This window comes from Cucurbita pepo, chromosome 1 (genome assembly GCF_057944985.1).
Source record: "Cucurbita pepo subsp. pepo isolate OVF chromosome 1, ASM5794498v1, whole genome shotgun sequence".
In the NCBI taxonomy this organism is placed as follows: domain Eukaryota; kingdom Viridiplantae; phylum Streptophyta; class Magnoliopsida; order Cucurbitales; family Cucurbitaceae; genus Cucurbita; species Cucurbita pepo.
Window position 1 is genome coordinate 10,141,353 of NC_141798.1, and position 26,401 is coordinate 10,167,753.

The window sequence follows — 26,401 nt, forward strand, 5'->3', positions numbered from 1 at the left end:
ACCAATAAACCAATTCAATCTATAAAATTTTTATTTATGTAAGACGGCATAAATTAGGTTGGATTGATCATATTTTTCTAATTATCAACTTTTGTCGGTTTTGAAGATCAGAAGCTAAAGCTTAGAAAGTGGATGGAAAGTTCAGCAGTAAACCGACCATTGGTCCAAGTTTGTGCCATTGAAAAAGTCTTTTGGAAAAACATTAAGTTCATATCTTGAAATGACTTGATACTAACATGTTGATACAAATATGGTTTTAAAATAAAATAGTTCATCCGATCTTTCTAATTATCAAGTTTTCTTTTAAGATAATTTTAAAATAGTTAAATTTATTTTTGTTATATTTAAAATCATTTTGCAACCGGCTTAAAAAAAAAAAAAAAGTGCAAAAATTGTTTTTTATCAAGTTTTTAGTACACGTATGGAAAGTGGATTTGAAAGTAGATATTTTATATTTAAAGATTCGAGAAATTATATATTTTTTTTCCTTGATAACAAAAAAAACAAAAAAAAGTATTTTGTGATGGGAATTTTTTTATTAAAAATATTTTATTTTTTTAAAGTAAAATAAGAATTAATATTTCGAGTATGAAAACTTCAGAATTTAGGTGCACCTAAGTTGGAACCAAGCTGTATTGCACGTGTCTTATTGTCGGTTAACAAGGTTGTTTGTGGCATCGACGGTGGTAGTGCTGGAAGGGCTAGCATATTCAAATTGGAATTTATAATTATAACCCAACTTTATTTATGTTTATTTTTTAGTTTAGCACGAATTATTATATAAAAGAGTCAATTTTTTCGGTTAATAATATTATAAAAGAGTTGAATAAATTGTACTTTAATTTTATTTCAAGAGCATGAATTTTGGAATTAAAAAAAATTGTGTGCATTTCACAAAAACATTAATAGAAACAATTTATTTTGGGCTTCATAAATTTGTGTTCATGTAGTCTTAAGATTAAGAAAAGTATATAGTCATCCATAAATTAAATTGCTAATAAGAGCACAGGATTGAAAACTTGGAAAATAAAAATAAAACTATAAGCCAACTAGACGTTGCTCTAGAGTTTTTGAGAGTGGAATTAGAAAAGTAAGCTTTATCATTCTCAAATTCCTTGAATAAGGTTTCTAAATCCACTCATCGTATTTATTCTCGCTAGATTAATCAATAATAGAGATTACATATATTATTTCAATCGTCCATCATTGTATAATAAACTTTATATGCATAGAAATTTGGACGAGAAGAATCAGTAAGACACCTGGATGGATGGATGGATGGATGGATGGATGGAAGGAACAAGAGGATGAAGATCAACGAATCTCACTATTAGTCTCATTTTTTGTCTTTATTGTCATCTAATTCGTCATAAAGAGTAAGCACGAATCACTTCTAGAATAGGCGCATGACATGTCGGACACTTTTCTCTTGCTTCGACCAACTCGTTAGCACATTTTGAACATGTGCACATGTGCCGACATCTATAGATTGTAACGGAGAAAATATAAGTTAAATGAAACTTGGAACTAGAGAAAAACACACAAAAATGGTCTGAGATTTTGCTAGAATGACCTATACAACAAAGCATCAATATGGTTATCACAACATATACAACAAATTCCTTTCCTTACTCGGTCCCATTTGGGTTCTTCGTCTGGCAAACTGTCTTCAAATATCTCTGTTCGTGAACATTATATGTAGTCAAGCCAGTCGAATGACATGTGAAAGTGATATCATATTAGTGACCAGAACACTAAAGAATATCCCATCCTCCCTCCACCCATGCTGAATAACCATTTGAGTAAAGTATGATATATTTCGGTGGTTCAGGGCAGGAACAACATCAAAAAAACAAAGAAGGCCATGTCGAATTTTGGAAAAATATAATATCTACAACCAAGAAGCACAGAAACTACTTAAATTACTTATGAAATCACTTATGAAATCACTTAGATTAAGGCATGCACCTCTGCAAATCAAGTACCATGTTCTATTTTTTTTTAGGGGGTGGGGTGGGTTCACAGGAAGCTTGTTAATTGATCAAATCTAAATGATGTAATAAACTAAAGAATTCAGCTACATTGAGAATGAAGGCATACCTTCTGAACCAGCTGTTCGGTTAAGTGCAGAAGAAACTTCTTGCTTAATTGAGCGTTGCAGCTCAAGTTGCATGTCCATGCATGTCTCCAACATTCTCTGTAGGTTGCTCATCCTCTGCTGCAGCCTAGACATGTCGATCCTCAAATCATTAATGATCTCCCAGTCCTGTAACGTTCAGCAACAACATCAAATTTAAAAGAATAGTAATAACAATAAAATAAAGAACGAAAAAAGATGACCAGATTATCCAACAACCAACACTGACTTCACCTAATAGACAATTGCAATAATTCTAAATAGAATTATAGAATCACAATTCATCAATCGTTTACCATTGATATTTGCACGTTTTCCTATCTCTTTTATTTACTTTAATCCAACTGATTTCACCCAAAAAGACAACAAACAAGGGAACAATGATGAGACATACAACTCCAAACTGCTGATGGAAATCACGTCTTGACCAACTATCATGACTCAATTCATGTTCCCAAAGTTGCCGAGGGGGCATTGCAGGTGGCAGAGGCAAAGCAAGTGGATGGCTCGCAGCAGAACCCGCTTGACCTGCAGTCTGCCTGTCGTGCTCTTGCTCTTGTTCTGCAGACGTGTAAGGGGACATCGTCTCGTCTAGATCCCCATTACTGGTACTGTGACCTCGCCTGTCTATGTAAGATCGAATTAACTGGTCAAGACTTTCTCGGAAACCACTACTAAGAAGAGTAGAGACACTTCTCCTGCATAATAAAGAAAAATAGTCCACATGTAAATTCACCATTTAGTCTGAATTCAACCAGGCATGTTGTTATATAAATTTTTTGATACCTATTTAAAAGTTCTCTCATTTCCACATTATGCACATTATTCTCTTCACGAAAATAAAGGTCTCCAACCTTCGGCTAGATGTAGCCTCCCGACTAGGAGAGCCCTCTAACCAATTAGGCACATCCTCCACAATGATAGCATTTTCATGTGAAGCTCCAAGGGCATTTTACAGATGAATATCTCCTCTATGTGTCATACTCGAGAATTCTCCAGACCAATGAGTAGTGTGATGCTTTCCAACTGAGTTTCATTTATATCTTCTTCAATGCTATTTTCCATTCATCCCGTTGAAAACCATATGCTTGCCAATCATTTGGCTCAACTCCCATACCTAGATCTTCATTCAGTTGCTCGTGAGAAGTAGATTCCAGCGGATCTACATTTTCAAGATCATTGTCTTGAAAACTTCTAGAATGATCTGATAATACTCCAATATCATCATATTCCTCGCGGGTATCAATTTGTTGAATGGAAGATTCGACATCTGGTATGCTAGTATGATCCTCGTCATCAATTTGAGGAACTTCAAGGTATAAATTTTTTGCAGCAATTTCTTGTAAAATTCTTCTCATACGTTGTCCTGAATCTTCTCTCATCTCCATCGAGTTGATATCAGCTATTTGGCTGGCTACACCATTCTCTTCAACCTGTTCTTGTGTACTTTCTAGCGCATCAATAGATGCTTCCCTACCTTGAGCATTAATTCTTTCTAAATCAGATATGACTTGAGTTAGACCAATGCTATAAGAGCTTGCGTTATGACTTTCCACGTTAATTGGCCCAGAACGTCTAGGAAGATCATCTAGGACCTCAAAACTCCTTGTACGATTCAGGTCAATTAGAGAATCACCATCATCACTGTTATATGTGGTGTCAGAATGCCGGCTACTTGCTTGATCTTGAACAGAATTATCCAATCGGGAGAAGAATCCTTCCCTAATTCAAAGAAAGTCAAAATATCATTAGTATTATCAAAAGGGATAGGCCAGCATTACAGAGTGGACAAGCAGGTCAAGTTGCCAATGAGCTTGAGTGAAAAACAACTGGCAAAAGTTCAAGGTTGACACTGAAGGAAACAATACACGACTCTCATTCTGAATCAAGTGAATTAAGGAGTTTTTCTTCCTCAAAATTTTTGTAGTACCCAAGTCCTGACCTTTTACACTTTCACAAACTTCAAAGTAGCTTACTATTGTTCAACTTCACAACATTTGAAAGCTCCCAATCAAAGAAGGTTAGTCTTCCAAGCAGGTCGCAAGTTTTGGACCTAAGACTTCTTAGTTAAAGTTAACGACCCTTAACCACAATGCCCAGTGATCAAATTTGTGTTTTCTTGACTATAACTAGTAATGAATTCAAGTTCAACAAGGAAAACGAACAATGTCCATCGGTGTTAACATTAATGTAGAAAAAGACGTTAGTACGAAGGTTTGTTAAGCTTTAGGTTTAGTTTAACCCAAATTAAGACACACTAATTAGTGACCAGATAACTTTTGGATTGAGGATATACAATCGCATATGAAATTGATCACTATTTCTCATACCTTGGTAATTCAAAAAAATTTAGTTTCCTAATAATGTAATTAGCATTAAGGATGTCGCTAGACATTAGACATTTAATCTTACATGCCAATGATGATTGGAGTGGCATTGATGAGACACTCCTAGCAATTTACATGGCAGTAATTTGACACTAGTTGCCCATTCTTGAAGTTTCTCTTATCTACAAGCAATTTACTAATGATATTCAGACACGGCAGTATAGGAGTCTTGAGGTTATTCTTGGATCTAAATATTCGAATCCAGCGGATATGTGGTCATTTGCTTGCATTTGTTTTGAGTTGGCCACTGGCGATGTTCTCTTTGATCCACACAGTGGTGACAACTATGAAAGGGATGAGGTATGTTCAGAGACTTTTTTTTTTTTTTTTTTGTTCTTTTATCAGTATGATTATTTTTTTCTTTCTTATACTCATTTATTCTTAACGTGTAACATTTGTTAATCGAGTCTCACCTCCCCTTGGGAAGCATTGCTTCTACTTATAGTAAAGTCCCACATTTTCAATCGTTTGAAAACCATGCTTAAAAGTTTTTTTCTTTTTTTGTGTTGTTTGTTATTGTTGTTTTTTTTCGTTATCAATGAGTTATAATTTTATTCGTTGACATGTTTCTTCCGTTGTAGCTGTAACAGCGGCATAATGTAGAAGTTTACCTGATACTGAAATATTTGGTCGGTTGTTTTATTTTGGTTAACTGGTGGAGGAGGCTCAATTTAATTTCAACAATGTCAATACACTAAATATGCCAGGTGAATAGGTGAATAATTTGAAAAGACTGTCGTTTGGAAAACATAAAGAATTTTACTTTTAACTTGATGCCTTTCTTTCCATTTTTTTAATACAATGTGGCTATTATCTCAGCTAATCGCATTCCCCTTAGCTTGTAGGATAGCGGTAGTATACATATGGTACTTGTTTCTTTTTTTAAAAAAACAACTATATGTATATCATGTCGACATCACTGGTATACGTGTTCGAGGAACATCAAAACAAGACTTTGCTATGAGTATCAGCTTATTACATGGACCTTCTCTTCTGGAAGTTGTAATTTCTACTCTTTATTTTATTTTCAGGATCATTTCGCATTGATGATGGAGCTTCTTGGAGTGATGGCTCGCAAGGTAATGTTTACATACTTACAGATACCATGTCGTCTTTATTTTATATATATGAAATTTTTTTCACTTATTTATATTTTGCTCTTTCTTAAAATATCCGGGCACAGATTGCATTAGGTGGCTGCTATTCAAGGGACTACTTCAACAAATATGGCGAGTTGAGGCATATTCCTCAATTGTGCTTTTGGCCTCTTAATAAGGTGTTAACCGAGAAGTATGATTTCAGCAAGCAAGATGCTAATGACTTGGCTGACTTTCTTGTTCCTTTATTGGATTTTGCACCTGAAAAGACACCAAGAGCAGCACAATGTCTCAGCCATCCGTGGTTGAGTTATGTCTCAAGAATTCTTGAATCTTCTGTATCAACCCATCAAAATCAGCCCAAAGATCAGGACGCTTCAACTAAAAGAAGCGAGAAGGATGAGAGAGAAGCTATGGAGATTGTAATGGGAAACATAACTATTGATGGAACTTCGAAATAGACATGACCAGAAATGGCAACGTACGCGATTTCAGGCTATGTTTCGTGCAGTATAATCGTGGTCTATAGCTCGGGTTTCCATCGGAGTTGGAAACATATTCATGAACCACATGGATTCAGTGTTGTCCTACATGCTATCCGAAGCAATCATCATCTTTTGCTTTGGTGAGAGTCGACCAGCATTCGTAGGCCCATCTCCAGCAACTTCGAACGGTGGATTGTTTTGACAGAGTGCGCGTTCGAGTATGATTTGCATATCTTTACAAACTAACAATATTTCTAGGTCTCTTGTAGCACAACTTTCTGGATCATAATTTCTTCCTGAAACCTTGAACAGATATAAAATATATTTTTGGTGCTAGATTCTTGCCATTTTGTTTATTGTAATGTTGGCCACTACCGGGTTTTCTATTTAAAAATGAACTTTTTTTATATATTAAAACTTTTCAGATATAAAATAATCGGGCGGCCCAAAAGGGGATGGAGGATACCCGACTCAATCAACGAAATGAGCATATGGTCGAGTGCAGGACAGACTGGGAAGCAGGGAAAATTTCAGGCCATACGAATACGACGCTTCCCTAAAGACAATCTTGTGGGGAAGTCGAGGTTGAAGACGACTGCAAGTCCATAACCTAATCGTATTCTTGACCCTTGAAACCTGTCATGGAGCTGGCCTCGGATTCCGACCTTGTAGAAGCGGAATTGGAGCCAGACCTTGACCATGTAGAAGCTGGTAATGGACTTGTCCATTGTCACCATCGCACTTTTGCAGTAGCGGGATAGCGACTGTGGGACACTTGTTCTAACCCAGTGAACAAATCAGTGATGTGAATTTCAGATTTCGTGGACGATATCGACGTATGCTCGAACCTCAGGTTATGTTTGAGAGAAATACTTTAGAAAATTTGAGCGAGGTAATACGCTAATTTATTTGATAGTTTTTGAAGTTGTGGATGTATTAGACACAAGCGTAAGAATTCAAAAACTTACGAACTGCAATAATTATTAATATTAGATCTATTTTGTTGATACTTTTAACCATTTTTTCTAAGACATAACAGAAATACTAATTTTTCATTTATCACCATATTGAACTTATAAACACATGAAAATGTTGGCACATCGATGAAAATTTGAAAACCCCCGGATTCTTATTCTTGTTGACTTGACGGAACTTAGCAAACTACCATTTTTTCAAAAAGTTATTTTTGTTGGTAGAGAGAGGCGTCTTGATGATTTGAAGTGAAGAAGAATGGACTATTTGGGGGACCAACCATATTCTTTGACATAATGGTTTATGGATCCTTGTAGGATGGCTATTGTGTAAGCCACTTGTAATGATAATGAGAAGTAGGGTTGAATGAGAACAGGCTAAGAAATCAATAAAAAGACTTAAGCATCTGCTCTTGAGTGGAGCACGGTTGAAACCACTTTGTGAGGGTGTCATAAAGTTCTAAACCCCATCCTTCGGCCCCTTTTTCTTTTCATACAACGTCCAAGAATATGAGAAAAGCACCAAAATGTCCACGTTTCTCTTTTGTTGGGAATAAACTTAAATGGAAAAAAGAAAATAAGGGTAGTTTTTTGTTTTGGTAAATTTAGTAAGGCTTTTGAAATTTGAGCTGTAAGAAGGAAAAGGAAAAGGCCAAACAAGATATGAAGGGACAAGAATCAGTCTAGTAGGAGAGAACGGGTTATGGGATATCTAATTTTAGATCTTAGAAATCCTCTAAATTCGTTCGTTTTCATTGTAAAAAGAAGATGCAAAGAGCAAGAGCAGGAGACAAAAAGCAAGCAAGAGCAGGAGACAAAAAGCAAAGCGTATAGTGTAATAGAAAATAGTTTTTTCGGAATTTCTTTTGTCCCTTTGTCTCTCCCCCTCTCGATACCTCCTTCACAGCTTCGTGAGAGTTATTTAAACAAGTTGGTTTCAAAGTTAGTGTTTATTTTTTACAAGTTGGTATCAGAGCGTATTGTTATTTCAACAAATTGGTATAAGAGCGAATTTTATTTCAACAAATTTGTATCAGTGCCGATGAATAAGATGGGACAAAAGAAGCATGGGACACTTTAGAAAAGGTGTTCAAAGGAACCGACCGATTCAAGCAGGTGCGTCTCCAGACACTCTGCGTGGCGAGTTGGAGAGAATGAAGATGAAGGAGTCAGAAAATGTATTTGACTACATCACGCGCGTACAGACCGTGGCAAATCAACTAAATCGAAACGGAGAAATGTTACCTGAGACGCGGGTTGTGGAGAAGATGTTGAAGTCGTTAACAGATAACTTCGAGAATGTTGTATGAGACATAGAAGAGTCGAAGGACCTAGCGACGTTCACGGTCAATGAGCTCGCCGGTTCTCTCGAGGCACACGAGCAACGTAAGAAAAAGAAGAAGGAGACCCTCGATCAAGCGCTTCAGACTAAGGCATCAATAAAGGATGAAAAGGTACTCTTCTCTCAAAATACTCAAGGTAGAGGTCGTGGAAGTCGCGAGAATGGTCGAGGTAGTCAAGGCAACAGTTACGAAGAAAACTATAAAGAGAATAGACTATCGAGCCAAGCAAATAGGCGTGGAAGAGGACACAATCAAGGACGCGGTCAAGGATACAATTCCCACATCCAGTGTTACCAAATGTCAGAAATATGGCCACTATGCAAATAACTGTAACTTCGACAGATGTTACAATTGTGGCAGAATGGGTCATTATGCAAGAGATTGTCGAGCCGATGAAAAGGTGGAAGAAACGATCAACCTAGCCTTGGATGACGCAACAAACGGAGGCATTCTCTTGATGGCCCAAAATGAAGAGCTGAAAACGAAAGAACACGGCGGTGCAAAACACAACGGCGATAGTCGTGAGGCGATGGAAACTAATAGAAATGAGGTGATGCACAGCTGATACCGAAGACGAGAAAATCGAATAAAGATGAACAACCAAATAATAGAGAGCCCGAGCTCGAAGATAGAGAGCTCCACTGGCTGGAAAAGCAATTCGAGGAAGAAAGAAGAAAGAGGATGAGAATGGAAGAGAGAATGGAAGAAGAAAAGATGACAGAAATGCAGATTGAACATGAGAAATAGATGGTTCAAATGCAAGCTGCAATCCCTTCAAAATCCCTTGAAAATCCCAAAACAATGACGAAGAAGAAGCCCATGCGATTAGCGAACGAGCCAATGAAACTGCCAGATCTTGAGGAGGAGAATAGAGATTCAGAGCAACAACCCAAAACTGTCGTGGATAAATCTGTGGAGAAGTCTCAATTGCAGACGTTGAAATCCCTGAACGACCAACTTTCGAAGGAGAAAGTATTGATTGAAAAAGAAAAGAAAGTTTTAGAAAAGGAGATCGAAAGATTAGAGAAGGAAGTGGCTGAGCTGAGTGAGAGTCTCTTCTATCTCAAACGGGAGAAGAAAAAGAATGGGAATGTAATCTCTGATCTTATGAAGAAAGTTGAAGAAGGTGTGGAGAAAGAGAATGACATGTTAATGTAGATTGAGGCTCTAGTGGACGAGCTAGAGAGGGAGGAGAAAGATATAGAGATGTTGACTCAATATAGAGACTCACTCGACCTGAACCTGAATCAAATCCAATAGTAGGCAGTGAATTTACGACACACGATTGAGATACTCACTCGTGATAAAGCCGAAATGGAGGAAGAAAAAATGCTAGCTGTAAATGTCGCTGTGGACTTGAGAAGAGAATTGAGTAAAATGAACGAAGCCATGATGTCTGAGTCAAGCGTGGCTAAGAACGGGAGAAATGAAGAGTTGGTGTCTCAGATAGGCTGTTCTCGAGAAGATCCAAATGAACTCTCATCAAAGAAGAACAAGCTTAGTCTGCTGCTCGAGGACAAGGAGAGAAAATTGAAGAAACCACGACTGAGCTCAAGAAAACGAAAACGACGCAGGTGGAATCGTTGAATAGAGCATTTAAGTTTATGAGGAAGTTTTGTTGGGAATAAACTTAAATGGAAAAAAGAAAAGAAGGGTAGTTTTTTATTTTGTTAAACTTAGTAAGGCTTTTGAAATGTGAGTCGTAAGAAGGAAAAGGCCAAAAAAAAAAAAAAAAAAAGGGACAACAATCGCTTGAGGAGAGAATGGGTTATGGGATCGCTCATTTTAAATCTCAGAAACTCTATAAATTGATTCGTTTTCATTGTAAAAAGCAAGAGGCAAAGAGGAAGAGACAGAAAGCAAAGTGTACCGTGTAATAGAAAAGAGTTTTTTTCATAATTTCCTTTGTCCCCTTGTCTCTCCCCTCTCGACACCCCCTTCACAGCTTCGTGAGAGTTATTTAAACAAGTTGGTTTCAGAGCGAGCGTCTATTTTCTGCAAGTTTGTATCGGAGGGGATTGTTATTACAACAAATTGGTATGAGAGCGAATTTTATTTCAACACTCTTTAGGGGCCATTATTGAACGATTCAACTGTTCGTGAACTTTCAAGTTTGTATCTAGGAGAACGTCCAAGTTCATATGTTTTAACTGTTAAGTGATGGACTGTGAAATCTCATATCGGTTGGAGAGGGAAATGAAGCATTCTTTATAAGGGTGTGGAAACCTCTCCCTAGTAGACGCGTTTTAAAACAGTGAGGCTGATGGTGAGATACGTAACGGGCCAAAGCAGATAATATCTTCTAGCAGTGGGCTTGAGCTGTTACAAATGGTATCAGAGCCAGACATTGGGCGGTGTACCAACGAGAATGCTGAACTCCCAAGGGGGTGGATTGTGAGATCCCACCTTAATTGGAAAGGGAAACAAAGCATATCTAGAGTGTGAAAACTTCTTCCTAGCATACGTGTTTTAAAACCGTGAGGCTAACGACGATACGTAACGAGTCAAAGCTGACAATATCTATTAGCAGTATGCTTTAGCTATTCAATGGACGTTTTCAACACTAACATCAATACAAGTTCATAAATTCATCTTCAGTGGCATACATGTCAGGATGATTTTCGTATCCTGTTTATAGTGTTTCATCATCGTTATGTGTTATTTATATATTGTTTGGACTGCCAAGATCAGCATAGTACTTAATGATCCATCCTTTAATGATGTTAACCTCTGTCTCTCTTTGTTCCACCAACCACTGGGGATCCGTTTCATTTGCTCGTAAAATGTCCAAACAATGAGATCCTGGAAAGTTCAAAACATGTCAGCTCAAAAGAACAAAGCTTTGAAGTTAGAATTTATGAGTCTGAATCAAACCATTAGGCGTATGGAGTGCAAGGAGACTGTCAGATAAGTTATGCAACACTCTGCATTCACAAAAAGAGATAGAGAGTTGAAGTAAAGCTGATTGTTCTTTATGTGCAATAAATGTTGGAGCTTTGGTTTTCGTTTACCCGCCGCTGCTATAAGGGTCCCTGAGTCCATTGGAGAAAATGATGTTGCTGCCAAATCTCTTAAGGATGAGTTTTATGTCCTGAAATTTGAAGGGAGACAAAGAAATTGTGAGATTCTATGTCGGTTGGGGAGGAGAACGAACTATTCTTTATGAGCGTGTGGAAACCTCTCCCTAGTAGACGCGTTTTAGAAACCTTAAAGGGAAGCTTGAAAGGGAAAGCTCAAAGAGGATAATATATGTTAGCGGTGGGGTTGGACGTTTACAAATGGTATCAGAGCCAGACACTGGGTGATGTGCCAGCGAGGAGGCTGATCCCTGAAGGGGGTGGACACGAGGCGGTGTGCCAACAAGGACGCTGGGTCCCGAGGGGGTGGATTGTGAGATCCTATATCGGTTGGTGAGGAGAAAAAAAAAACATTGTTTATAAGGGCGTGGAAACCTCTCTAATATAAAAACCTTGAGGGGAAACCCAAAGAGGATGATATCATCTAGTGGTGGGCCCCGAAGGGGGTGGATACGAGGCGGTGTGCCAGTAAGGATGCTGGGCCTCGAGGGGGTGGATTGTGAGATCCACTAACAGAATGGTCGGATGCACCCCGAAGGGTGGTGGATACGAGGCTGTGTGCTAGCAAGGACGCTGGGCCTCGAGGGGGTAGATTGTGGGATCTCACATCGATTGGAGAAGGGAACGGGTGCCAGCGAGGATGCTGGGCCTCGAGGGTTGGAGTGGATTGTGGAGTCCCACATCGACTGGAGAAGGGAACGAGTGCCAACGAGGACGCTGGCCCCGAGGGAAGGGGTGGATTGTAAGATCCCACATTGGTTGGGGAGGAGAACAAAACATTCTTTACAAGGGTGTAGTTTTAAAAACTTTGAGAGGAAGCCTGGAAAAGAAAGTAAAAAAAAGACAATATCTACTATAGATTTGGGCGGTTACAGTAATCTCAATAAAGAAAATAAAGAAAAAGAGAGAGGTGGCTGAAGTGCATACATGGCCTCCATAATAGGTGGTGACCCAGTGAGGCCTTGGAGACACACCGTATAACTCATTGCAGTAATCTATGAAGCTTCCAAGCTCAAAACTGTATGCTGGAAACATAGTATCATTGCCTGTGCTTAATGGCATCACCATTTCACTGCATCTCTGAGTCACACACACAACACAAAAGCTTCTTAAAACGTCAAAAAAAAAAAAATGAAGCTTTTCGAAGTTCGATGCATTCCACATCGGTATTTGTGTAATAAAAAGATTACCTGCCACCTCCATCCCACATCGGTTTCAGTTTCATCTCTGGCCTGATTCATGTAGCAGGAAAGATTTCCTTTATAAGCAAACACCCCTGCAGCAATTCTGTCAACAATTCCACTTCCTGGTGAAGCTCCATCAATGGCATCACAGATTATAGTGACTGGATACCTTGGTGGGTGGTCGTATTGGGCTGCGACGGTATGCATAGACCACAAGAAGTCTTCCAGCTGAGCGAAGTTCTTCAGAGGACTAAAACAAGAACAACTGATTTGAAGCACAAACTTCATTAAATTTGGATATGAGAAGCCATGAATTCTAATACCTGCAACTTTTGAACTCTTTGCTAAGAATGGAAAGGCCATCCGGCTTGGAAGCAATTGTTTCAATCTTGGACCAGGAATCCCGAATGGTTTCATAGCAACTTTCACTAACGTCCTGCAAATTCATTCACATTTTTGTGTGTTTAAAAAGTTCGAAAGGTTCAAAAGGATGCATTGTTGTTGTTGTTGAAGGATCTTACTCTGAAATCCTTAGTGGCAATGGAATAGTATGCATCTTGTGGCGTGATATTGTCGAAGTAAAGGATTGGAGCTGAAGAAGCAAGAGCTCCAAGGGCGACATGAGGATATTTCAGACGAAACCATGCAGCCAACACTGTTTCCCACAAAACAAAACAGAACAAAAAAAAAAAACATGTTCTGTTATATAGAGTTTGAACATTTTTGTAACCGCTAGCAGATATTGTTCGCTTCGCACGTTACGTATCGTCGTTAGCCTCACGGTATTAAAACGCGTTTGCTAGAGAGAGGCTTCTACACCCTTACAAGAAGTGTTTCGTTCCCCTCTCCAACTGATGTGGGATCTCACAATCCACCGCTCTTGGTGGCTCAGCGTCCTCGCTAGTGTATGGCTCTGATACCGTTTGCAACAGCTCAAGGCCACCACTAGCAGATATTGTCCGTTTTGGCCCGTTACGTATCGCCGTTAGCCTCACGGTTTTAAGACGCGTCTGCTAGGAAGAGGCTTCCACACCCTTACAAGAAATGTTTCGTTCCCCTTTCCAACCGATGTGGGATCTCACAATCCACCCCTCTTGGAGGCCCAGTGTCCTCGCTGGCACACTACCCGGTGTCTAGCTCTGATACCATTTACAACAGCTCGAGGCCACCGCTAGCAGATATTGTCCGCTTTGGCCCGTTACATATCGTCGTTAGCCTCACGGTTTTAAAACGCGTCTGCTAGGGAGAGGCTTCCACACCCTTATAAGAAAAGTTTTGTTCCCCTCTCCACCCGATGTGGGATCTCACAATCCACCCCTCTTGGAGGCCCAGTGTCCTCGCTAGCACGCTACTCAGTGTCTAGCTCTGATACCATTTGTAACAACCCAAGGCCATCGCTAGTAGATATTGTCCGTTTTGGCCCGTTACGCATCGTCATCAGCCTTACAGTTTTAAAACACATCTACTAGCGATTCGTTTCCACACCCTTATAAGAAATGCTTCATTCCCCTTTCCAACCGACGTGAAATCTCATAATTTTAAACGAGAACCCACTTACTTCCACCATATGATCCACCAAGAACAATCACAGGAGAATCTTTAGCATGCAACTCCTTTTTAACATGTATAAGAACATCAGCATAATCTGCTATTGCTTGAGCAGAGTTGAAATAGCCTAAAGTGCTTGCATTCTTCAATGCTACCTCCCTTGATCCAAAGGGTATCGATTTCCCATAATAACGATGCTAACAACAAAACAAAACAAAATCATATAAACCCTCCAAAGCATTAAATATGAACCACACAAGAACATGAAAGCTCTTACCTCAATATAAACAAGAAGAGCCCCAAACTGAGCAGCATTATCAGTCGAGAATCCTACAACGTTCAAATCATTATCCAGTGGACCTTCAGCTCCCAAGTAGGCAAGAATGGGAGCGCTCGAATTTGCGCCGCCCCAATACTTAAAGTTGATTATATATCTATGAGCGAACGTCGTGTAGCTTTCAGGCCTATAATTGAAGTGATCTAACGTTTGGTTGTAATAAAATGTCTTGAAATCATCCGAAAGAAGCGAGGACAGAGCTTCTGAATCTCTGTCGGTTGGACTAAGCCTTGGGATTCTGTACTGTGTTGCAGAAACACAGGCTGAAAGGATGAGAAGTAAGCAAGGAAGAAGCATCATGGCGGAGTGCTTGGTTTGGCTTGATCTTCACAAACAAACAGCTCCTTTATATAACAAAAAGTTGCCCGGTTAACCGGTTCGAGTCTCGAACCAGTGGTTAGTAAGCTAGGCCAAGGCGCCTAATGAAAGGCAGTTGAATGGTTGAGTTGAGTTGAGTTGATTGTGGTCGGGAAGGCGAGTAAGTTATAGAGGTTTCTGCCAAATAAAGACACTCTTCAACAGCTTCATTCCCAAATATGCAATGAAGCTGTTGTCCTTATCAAAAATTTGCTTTTCTAATGCTAAAATCAGTTCAAAATTCCTAGTTTTAGAATAGTGTCTTCGTGAAGAAAACTTCTAATCTTAATATCTTGATGTGTCGGTTAGGGATGTTCGTTGGTTGAGTTGGGTCCGGTTGGCTGAGATACTTTTTAGATCTAATCCAATTGTTCGGGTTGAAAAATTTTCAACCCTAACAACACTTATTAATTAATACAATAAAATTTTTGAGTTGAATTGATTTCGATTGTTTGGGCAACTAAATATACGTATATATAACTCGATCGTATATAAAAATGATATTATAAAATTTATAATAAATTCGAGTTGGTTTAGTTCAACCCAATCGAGTTTCAGGAGAACCAATAAACCAATTCAATCTATAAAATTTTTATTTATGTAAGACGGCATAAATTAGGTTGGATTGATCATATTTTTCTAATTATCAACTTTTGTCGGTTTTGAAGATCAGAAGCTAAAGCTTAGAAAGTGGATGGAAAGTTCAGCAGTAAACCGACCATTGGTCCAAGTTTGTGCCATTGAAAAAGTCTTTTGGAAAAACATTAAGTTCATATCTTGAAATGACTTGATACTAACATGTTGATACAAATATGGTTTTAAAATAAAATAGTTCATCCGATCTTTCTAATTATCAAGTTTTCTTTTAAGATAATTTTAAAATAGTTAAATTTATTTTTGTTATATTTAAAATCATTTTGCAACCGGCTTAAAAAAAAAAAAAAAAAGTGCAAAAATTGTTTTTTATCAAGTTTTTAGTACACGTATGGAAAGTGGATTTGAAAGTAGATATTTTATATTTAAAGATTCGAGAAATTATATATTTTTTTTCCTTGATAACAAAAAAAACAAAAAAAAGTATTTTGTGATGGGAATTTTTTTATTAAAAATATTTTATTTTTTTAAAGTAAAATAAGAATTAATATTTCGAGTATGAAAACTTCAGAATTTAGGTGCACCTAAGTTGGAACCAAGCTGTATTGCACGTGTCTTATTGTCGGTTAACAAGGTTGTTTGTGGCATCGACGGTGGTAGTGCTGGAAGGGCTAGCATATTCAAATTGGAATTTATAATTATAACCCAACTTTATTTATGTTTATTTTTTAGTTTAGCACGAATTATTATATAAAAGAGTCAATTTTTTCGGTTAATAATATTATAAAAGAGTTGAATAAATTGTACTTTAATTTTATTTCAAGAGCATGAATTTTGGAATTAAAAAAAATTGTGTGCATTTCACAAAAACATTAATAGAAACAATTTATTTTGGGCTTCATAAATTTGTGTTCATGTAGTCTTAAGATTAAGAAAAGTATATAGTTCATCCATAAATTAAATTGCTAATAAGAGCACAGGATTGAAAACTTGGAAAATAAAAATAAAACTATAAGCCAACTAGACGTTGCTCTAGAGTTTTTGAGAGTGGAATTAGAAAAGTAAGCTTTATCATTCTCAAATTCCTTGAATAAGGTTTCTAAATCCACTCATCGTATTTATTCTCGCTAGATTAATCAATAATAGAGATTACATATATTATTTCAATCGTCCATCATTGTATAATAAACTTTATATGCATAGAAATTTGGACGAGAAGAATCAGTAAGACACCTGGATGGATGGATGGATGGATGGATGGATGGAAGGAACAAGAGGATGAAGATCAACGAATCTCACTATTAGTCTCATTTTTTGTCTTTATTGTCATCTAATTCGTCATAAAGAGTAAGCACGAATCACTTCTAGAATAGGCGCATGACATGTCGGACACTTTTCTCTTGCTTCGACCAACTCGTTAGCACATTTTGAACATGTGCACATGTGCCGGCATCTATAGATTGTAACGGAGAAAATATAAGTTAAATGAAACTTGGAACTAGAGAAAAACACACAAAAATGGTCTGAGATTTTGCTAGAATGACCTATACAACAAAGCATCAATATGGTTATCACAACATATACAACAAATTCCTTTCCTTACTCGGTCCCATTTGGGTTCTTCGTCTGGCAAACTGTCTTCAAATATCTCTGTTCGTGAACATTATATGTAGTCAAGCCAGTCGAATGACATGTGAAAGTGATATCATATTAGTGACCAGAACACTAAAGAATATCCCATCCTCCCTCCACCCATGCTGAATAACCATTTGAGTAAAGTATGATATATTTCGGTGGTTCAGGGCAGGAACAACATCAAAAAAAACAAAGAAGGCCATGTCGAATTTTGGAAAAATATAATATCTACAACCAAGAAGCACAGAAACTACTTAAATTACTTATGAAATCACTTAGATTAAGGCATGCACCTCTGCAAATCAAGTACCATGTTCTATTTTTTTTAGGGGGTGGGGTGGGTTCACAGGAAGCTTGTTAATTGATCAAATCTAAATGATGTAATAAACTAAAGAATTCAGCTACATTGAGAATGAAGGCATACCTTCTGAACCAGCTGTTCGGTTAAGTGCAGAAGAAACTTCTTGCTTAATTGAGCGTTGCAGCTCAAGTTGCATGTCCATGCATGTCTCCAACATTCTCTGTAGGTTGCTCATCCTCTGCTGCAGCCTAGGCATGTCGATCCTCAAATCATTAATGATCTCCCAGTCCTGTAACGTTCAGCAACAACATCAAATTTAAAAGAATAGTAATAACAATAAAATAAAGAACGAAAAAAAGATGACCAGATTATCCAACAACCAACACTGACTTCACCTAATAGACAATTGCAATAATTCTAAATAGAATTATAGAATCACAATTCATCAATCGTTTACCATTGATATTTGCACGTTTTCCTATCTCTTTTATTTACTTTAATCCAACTGATTTCACCCAAAAAGACAACAAACAAGGGAACAATGATGAGACATACAACTCCAAACTGCTGATGGAAATCACGTCTTGACCAACTATCATGACTCAATTCATGTTCCCAAAGTTGCCGAGGGGGCATTGCAGGTGGCAGAGGCAAAGCAAGTGGATGGCTCGCAGCAGAACCCGCTTGACCTGCAGTCTGCCTGTCGTGCTCTTGCTCTTGTTCTGCAGACGTGTAAGGGGACATCGTCTCGTCTAGATCCCCATTACTGGTACTGTGACCTCGCCTGTCTATGTAAGATCGAATTAACTGGTCAAGACTTTCTCGGAAACCACTACTAAGAAGAGTAGAGACACTTCTCCTGCATAATAAAGAAAAATAGTCCACATGTAAATTCACCATTTAGTCTGAATTCAACCAGGCATGTTGTTATATAAATTTTTTGATACCTATTTAAAAGTTCTCTCATTTCCACATTATGCACATTATTCTCTTCACGAAAATAAAGGTCTCCAACCTTCGGCTAGATGTAGCCTCCCGACTAGGAGAGCCCTCTAACCAATTAGGCACATCCTCCACAATGATAGCATTTTCATGTGAAGCTCCAAGGGCATTTTACAGATGAATATCTCCTCTATGTGTCATACTCGAGAATTCTCCAGACCAATGAGTAGTGTGATGCTTTCCAACTGAGTTTCATTTATATCTTCTTCAATGCTATTTTCCATTCATCCCGTTGAAAACCATATGCTTGCCAATCATTTGGCTCAACTCCCATACCTAGATCTTCATTCAGTTGCTCGTGAGAAGTAGATTCCAGCGGATCTACATTTTCAAGATCATTGTCTTGAAAACTTCTAGAATGATCTGATAATACTCCAATATCATCATATTCCTCGCGGGTATCAATTTGTTGAATGGAAGATTCGACATCTGGTATGCTAGTATGATCCTCGTCATCAATTTGAGGAACTTCAAGGTATAAATTTTTTGCAGCAATTTCTTGTAAAATTCTTCTCATACGTTGTCCTGAATCTTCTCTCATCTCCATCGAGTTGATATCAGCTATTTGGCTGGCTACACCATTCTCTTCAACCTGTTCTTGTGTACTTTCTAGCGCATCAATAGATGCTTCCCTACCTTGAGCATTAATTCTTTCTAAATCAGATATGACTTGAGTTAGACCAATGCTATAAGAGCTTGCGTTATGACTTTCCACGTTAATTGGCCCAGAACGTCTAGGAAGATCATCTAGGACCTCAAAACTCCTTGTACGATTCAGGTCAATTAGAGAATCACCATCATCACTGTTATATGTGGTGTCAGAATGCCGGCTACTTGCTTGATCTTGAACAGAATTATCCAATCGGGAGAAGAATCCTTCCCTAATTCAAAGAAAGTCAAAATATCATTAGTATTATCAAAAGGGATAGGCCAGCATTACAGAGTGGACAAGCAGGTCAAGTTGCCAATGAGCTTGAGTGAAAAACAACTGGCAAAAGTTCAAGGTTGACACTGAAGGAAACAATACACGACTCTCATTCTGAATCAAGTGAATTAAGGAGTTTTTCTTCCTCAAAATTTTTGTAGTACCCAAGTCCTGACCTTTTACACTTTCACAAACTTCAAAGTAGCTTACTATTGTTCAACTTCACAACATTTGAAAGCTCCCAATCAAAGAAGGTTAGTCTTCCAAGCAGGTCGCAAGTTTTGGACCTAAGACTTCTTAGTTAAAGTTAACGACCCTTAACCACAATGCCCAGTGATCAAATTTGTGTTTTCTTGACTATAACTAGTAATGAATTCAAGTTCAACAAGGAAAACGAACAATGTCCATCGGTGTTAACATTAATGTAGAAAAAGACGTTAGTACGAAGGTTTGTTAAGCTTTAGGTTTAGTTTAACCCAAATTAAGACACACTAATTAGTGACCAGATAACTTTTGGATTGAGGATATACAATCGCATATGAAATTGATCACTATTTCTCATACCTTGGTAATTCAAAAAAATTTAGTTTCCTAATAATGTAATTAGCATTAAGGATGTCGCTAGACATTAGACATTTAATCTTACATGCCAATGATGATTGGAGTGGCATTGATGAGACACTCCTAGCAATTTACATGGCAGTAATTTGACACTAGTTGCCCATTCTTGAAGTTTCTCTTATCTACAAGCAATTTACTAATGATATTCAGACACGGCAGTATAGGAGTCTTGAGGTTATTCTTGGATCTAAATATTCGAATCCAGCGGATATGTGGTCATTTGCTTGCATTTGTTTTGAGTTGGCCACTGGCGATGTTCTCTTTGATCCACACAGTGGTGACAACTATGAAAGGGATGAGGTATGTTCAGAGACTTTTTTTTTTTTTTTTTTGTTCTTTTATCAGTATGATTATTTTTTTCTTTCTTATACTCATTTATTCTTAACGTGTAACATTTGTTAATCGAGTCTCACCTCCCCTTGGGAAGCATTGCTTCTACTTATAGTAAAGTCCCACATTTTCAATCGTTTGAAAACCATGCTTAAAAGTTTTTTTCTTTTTTTGTGTTGTTTGTTATTGTTGTTTTTTTTCGTTATCAATGAGTTATAATTTTATTCGTTGACATGTTTCTTCCGTTGTAGCTGTAACAGCGGCATAATGTAGAAGTTTACCTGATACTGAAATATTTGGTCGGTTGTTTTATTTTGGTTAACTGGTGGAGGAGGCTCAATTTAATTTCAACAATGTCAATACACTAAATATGCCAGGTGAATAGGTGAATAATTTGAAAAGACTGTCGTTTGGAAAACATAAAGAATTTTACTTTTAACTTGATGCCTTTCTTTCCATTTTTTTAATACAATGTGGCTATTATCTCAGCTAATCGCATTCCCCTTAGCTTGTAGGATAGCGGTAGTATACATATGGTACTTGTTTCTTTTTTTAAAAAAACAACTATATGTATATCATGTCGACATCACTGGTATACGTGTTCGAGGAACATCAAAACAAGACTTTGCTATGAGTATCAGCTTATTACATGGACCTTCTCTTCTGGAAGTTGTAATTTCTACTCTTTATTTTATTTTCAGGATCATTTCGCATTGATGATGGAGCTTCTTGGAGTGATGGCTCGCAAGGTAATGTTTACATACTTACAGATACCATGTCGTCTTTATTTTATATATATGAAATTTTTTTCACTTATTTATATTTTGCTCTTTCTTAAAATATCCGGGCACAGATTGCATTAGGTGGCTGCTATTCAAGGGACTACTTCAACAAATATGGCGAGTTGAGGCATATTCCTCAATTGTGCTTTTGGCCTCTTAATAAGGTGTTAACCGAGAAGTATGATTTCAGCAAGCAAGATGCTAATGACTTGGCTGACTTTCTTGTTCCTTTATTGGATTTTGCACCTGAAAAGACACCAAGAGCAGCACAATGTCTCAGCCATCCGTGGTTGAGTTATGTCTCAAGAATTCTTGAATCTTCTGTATCAACCCATCAAAATCAGCCCAAAGATCAGGACGCTTCAACTAAAAGAAGCGAGAAGGATGAGAGAGAAGCTATGGAGATTGTAATGGGAAACATAACTATTGATGGAACTTCGAAATAGACATGACCAGAAATGGCAACGTACGCGATTTCAGGCTATGTTTCGTGCAGTATAATCGTGGTCTATAGCTCGGGTTTCCATCGGAGTTGGAAACATATTCATGAACCACATGGATTCAGTGTTGTCCTACATGCTATCCGAAGCAATCATCATCTTTTGCTTTGGTGAGAGTCGACCAGCATTCGTAGGCCCATCTCGAGCAACTTCGAACGGTGGATTGTTTTGACAGAGTGCGCGTTCGAGTATGATTTGCATATCTTTACAAACTAACAATATTTCTAGGTCTCTTGTAGCACAACTTTCTGGATCATAATTTCTTCCTGAAACCTTGAACAGATATAAAATATATTTTTGGTGCTAGATTCTTGCCATTTTGTTTATTGTAATGTTGGCCACTACCGGGTTTTCTATTTAAAAATGAACTTTTTTTATATATTAAAACTTTTCAGATATAAAATAATCGGGCGGCCCAAAAGGGGATGGAGGATACCCGACTCAATCAACGAAATGAGCATATGGTCGAGTGCAGGACAGACTGGGAAGCAGGGAAAATTTCAGGCCATACGAATACGACGCTTCCCTAAAGACAATCTTGTGGGGAAGTCGAGGTTGAAGACGACTGCAAGTCCATAACCTAATCGTATTCTTGACCCTTGAAACCTGTCATGGAGCTGGCCTCGGATTCCGACCTTGTAGAAGCGGAATTGGAGCCAGACCTTGACCATGTAGAAGCTGGTAATGGACTTGTCCATTGTCACCATCGCACTTTTGCAGTAGCGGGATAGCGACTGTGGGACACTTGTTCTAACCCAGTGAACAAATCAGTGATGTGAATTTCAGATTTCGTGGACGATATCGACGTATGCTCGAACCTCAGGTTATGTTTGAGAGAAATACTTTAGAAAATTTGAGCGAGGTAATACGCTAATTTATTTGATAGTTTTTGAAGTTGTGGATGTATTAGACACAAGCGTAAGAATTCAAAAACTTACGAACTGCAATAATTATTAATATTAGATCTATTTTGTTGATACTTTTAACCATTTTTTCTAAGACATAACAGAAATACTAATTTTTCATTTATCACCATATTGAACTTATAAACACATGAAAATGTTGGCACATCGATGAAAATTTGAAAACCCCCGGATTCTTATTCTTGTTGACTTGACGGAACTTAGCAAACTACCATTTTTTCAAAAAGTTATTTTTGTTGGTAGAGAGAGGCGTCTTGATGATTTGAAGTGAAGAAGAATGGACTATTTGGGGGACCAACCATATTCTTTGACATAATGGTTTATGGATCCTTGTAGGATGGCTATTGTGTAAGCCACTTGTAATGATAATGAGAAGTAGGGTTGAATGAGAACAGGCTAAGAAATCAATAAAAAGACTTAAGCATCTGCTCTTGAGTGGAGCACGGTTGAAACCACTTTGTGAGGGTGTCATAAAGTTCTAAACCCCATCCTTCGGCCCCTTTTTCTTTTCATACAACGTCCAAGAATATGAGAAAAGCACCCAAATGTCCACGTTTCTCTTTTGTTGGGAATAAACTTAAATGGAAAAAAGAAAATAAGGGTAGTTTTTTGTTTTGGTAAATTTAGTAAGGCTTTTGAAATTTGAGCTGTAAGAAGGAAAAGGAAAAGGCCAAACAAGATATGAAGGGACAAGAATCAGTCTAGTAGGAGAGAACGGGTTATGGGATATCTAATTTTAGATCTTAGAAATCCTCTAAATTCGTTCGTTTTCATTGTAAAAAGAAGATGCAAAGAGCAAGAGCAGGAGACAAAAAGCAAGCAAGAGCAGGAGACAAAAAGCAAAGCGTATAGTGTAATAGAAAATAGTTTTTTCGGAATTTCTTTTGTCCCTTTGTCTCTCCCCCTCTCGATACCTCCTTCACAGCTTCGTGAGAGTTATTTAAACAAGTTGGTTTCAAAGTTAGTGTTTATTTTTTACAAGTTGGTATCAGAGCGGATTGTTATTTCAACAAATTGGTATAAGAGCGAATTTTATTTCAACAAATTTGTATCAGTGCCGATGAATAAGATGGGACAAAAGAAGCATGGGACACTTTAGAAAAGGTGTTCAAAGGAACCGACCGATTCAAGCAGGTGCGTCTCCAGACACTCTGCGTGGCGAGTTGGAGAGAATGAAGATGAAGGAGTCAGAAAATGTATTTGACTACATCACGCGCGTACAGACCGTGGCAAATCAACTAAATCGAAACGGAGAAATGTTACCTGAGACGCGGGTTGTGGAGAAGATGTTGAAGTCGTTAACAGATAACTTCGAGAATGTTGTATGAGACATAGAAGAGTCGAAGGACCTAGCGACGTTCACGGTCAATGAGCTCGCCGGTTCTCTCGAGGCACACGAGCAACGTAAGAAAAAGAAGAAGGAGACCCTCGATCAAGCGCTTCAGACTAAGGCATCAATAAAGGATGAAAAGGTACTCTTCTCTCAAAATACTCAAGGTAGAGGTCGTGGAAGTCGCGAGAATGGTCGAGGTAGTCAAGGCAACAGTTACGAAGAAAACTATAAAGAGAATAGACTATCGAGCCAAGCAAATAGGCGTGGAAGAGGACACAATCAAGGACGCGGTCAAGGATACAATTCCCACATCCAATGTTACCAAATGTCAGAAATATGGCCACTATGCAAATAACTGTAACTTCGACAGATGTTACAATTGTGGCAGAATGGGTCATTATGCAAGAGATTGTCGAGCCGATGAAAAGGTGGAAGAAACGATCAACCTAGCCTTGGATGACGCAACAAACGGAGGCATTCTCTTGATGGCCCAAAATGAAGAGCTGAAAACGAAAGAACACGGCGGTGCAAAACACAACGGCGATAGTCGTGAGGCGATGGAAACTAATAGAAATGAGGTGATGCACAGCTGATACCGAAGACGAGAAAATCGAATAAAGATGAACAACCAAATAATAGAGAGCCCGAGCTCGAAGATAGAGAGCTCCACTGGCTGGAAAAGCAATTCGAGGAAGAAAGAAGAAAGAGGATGAGAATGGAAGAGAGAATGGAAGAAGAAAAGATGACAGAAATGCAGATTGAACATGAGAAATAGATGGTTCAAATGCAAGCTGCAATCCCTTCAAAATCCCTTGAAAATCCCAAAACAATGACGAAGAAGAAGCCCATGCGATTAGCGAACGAGCCAATGAAACTGCCAGATCTTGAGGAGGAGAATAGAGATTCAGAGCAACAACCCAAAACTGTCGTGGATAAATCTGTGGAGAAGTCTCAATTGCAGACGTTGAAATCCCTGAACGACCAACTTTCGAAGGAGAAAGTATTGATTGAAAAAGAAAAGAAAGTTTTAGAAAAGGAGATCGAAAGATTAGAGAAGGAAGTGGCTGAGCTGAGTGAGAGTCTCTTCTATCTCAAACGGGAGAAGAAAAAGATTGGGAATGTAATCTCTGATCTTATGAAGAAAGTTGAAGAAGGTGTGGAGAAAGAGAATGACATGTTAATGTAGATTGAGGCTCTAGTGGACGAGCTAGAGAGGGAGGAGAAAGATATAGAGATGTTGACTCAATATAGAGACTCACTCGACCTGAACCTGAATCAAATCCAATAGTAGGCAGTGAATTTACGACACACGATTGAGATACTCACTCGTGATAAAGCCGAAATGGAGGAAGAAAAAATGCTAGCTGTAAATGTCGCTGTGGACTTGAGAAGAGAATTGAGTAAAAGGAACGAAGCCATGATGTCTGAGTCAAGCGTGGCTAAGAACGGGAGAAATGAAGAGTTGGTGTCTCAGATAGGCTGTTCTCGAGAAGATCCAAATGAACTCTCATCAAAGAAGAACAAGCTTAGTCTGCTACTCGAGGACAAGGAGAGAAAATTGAAGAAACCACGACTGAGCTCAAGAAAACGAAAACGACGCAGGTGGAATCGTTGAATAGAGCATTTAAGTTTATGAGGAAGTTTTGTTGGGAATAAACTTAAATGGAAAAAAGAAAAGAAGGGTAGTTTTTTATTTTGTTAAACTTAGTAAGGCTTTTGAAATGTGAGTCGTAAGAAGGAAAAGGCCAAAAAAAAAAAAAAAAAAAGGACAACAATCGCTTGAGGAGAGAATGGGTTATGGGATCGCTCATTTTAAATCTCAGAAACTCTATAAATTGATTCGTTTTCATTGTAAAAAGCAAGAGGCAAAGAGGAAGAGACAGAAAGCAAAGTGTACCGTGTAATAGAAAAGAGTTTTTTTCATAATTTCCTTTGTCCCCTTGTCTCTCCCCTCTCGACACCTCCTTCATAGCTTCGTGAGAGTTATTTAAACAAGTTGGTTTCAGAGCGAGCGTCTATTTTCTGCAAGTTTGTATCGGAGGGGATTGTTATTACAACAAATTGGTATGAGAGCGAATTTTATTTTCAACACTCTTTAGGGGCCATTATTGAACGATTCAACTGTTCGTGAACTTTCAAGTTTGTATCTAGGAGAACGTCCAAGTTCATATGTTTTAACTGTTAAGTGATGGACTGTGAAATCTCATATCGGTTGGAGAGGGAAATGAAGCATTCTTTATAAGGGTGTGGAAACCTCTCCCTAGTAGACGCGTTTTAAAACAGTGAGGCTGATGGTGAGATACGTAACGGGCCAAAGCAGATAATATCTTCTAGCAGTGGGCTTGAGCTGTTACAAATGGTATCAGAGCCAGACATTGGGCGGTGTACCAACGAGAATGCTGAACTCCCAAGGGGGTGGATTGTGAGATCCCACCTTAATTGGAAAGGGAAACAAAGCATATCTAGAGTGTGAAAACTTCTTCCTAGCATACGTGTTTTAAAACCGTGAGGCTAACGACGATACGTAACGAG

The 26,401-nt window shown here is 38.2% G+C and overlaps 3 protein-coding genes and 2 pseudogenes across 3 annotated transcripts; 2 read left to right on the plus strand and 3 right to left on the minus strand.

Moving 5' to 3' along the window:
• Nucleotides 1-1,289: 1,289 nt before the first annotated feature.
• LOC147794660 (uncharacterized) lies at nucleotides 1,290-4,016 on the minus strand (annotated as a pseudogene).
• A 718-nt stretch (nucleotides 4,017-4,734) lies between these two features.
• Nucleotides 4,735-6,082, plus strand: LOC147794661 (uncharacterized). Its single transcript, XM_087128710.1, has 3 exons — nucleotides 4,735-4,824; nucleotides 5,556-5,603; nucleotides 5,708-6,082. Exons 1-3 carry the CDS (start codon nucleotides 4,735-4,737, stop codon nucleotides 6,080-6,082), a joined length of 513 nt encoding a protein of 170 aa, XP_086984836.1.
• A 5,109-nt stretch (nucleotides 6,083-11,191) lies between these two features.
• LOC147794662 (uncharacterized) lies at nucleotides 11,192-14,866 on the minus strand. Its single transcript, XM_087128754.1, has 7 exons — nucleotides 14,507-14,866; nucleotides 14,240-14,426; nucleotides 13,203-13,336; nucleotides 13,005-13,117; nucleotides 12,688-12,931; nucleotides 12,425-12,577; nucleotides 11,192-11,511 (listed from the first exon to the last, which is right to left on the minus strand). Exons 1-7 carry the CDS (start codon nucleotides 14,864-14,866, stop codon nucleotides 11,428-11,430), a joined length of 1,275 nt encoding a protein of 424 aa, XP_086984880.1. The 3' UTR covers nucleotides 11,192-11,427.
• Nucleotides 14,867-16,769: 1,903 nt separating this feature from the next.
• Nucleotides 16,770-19,493, minus strand: LOC147794663 (uncharacterized; annotated as a pseudogene).
• Nucleotides 19,494-20,211: 718 nt separating this feature from the next.
• LOC147794664 (uncharacterized) lies at nucleotides 20,212-21,559 on the plus strand. Its single transcript, XM_087128757.1, has 3 exons — nucleotides 20,212-20,301; nucleotides 21,033-21,080; nucleotides 21,185-21,559. The coding sequence occupies exons 1-3, from the start codon at nucleotides 20,212-20,214 to the stop codon at nucleotides 21,557-21,559; spliced, it is 513 nt and encodes a 170-aa protein (XP_086984883.1).
• The last annotated feature ends 4,842 nt before the right edge of the window (nucleotides 21,560-26,401 follow it).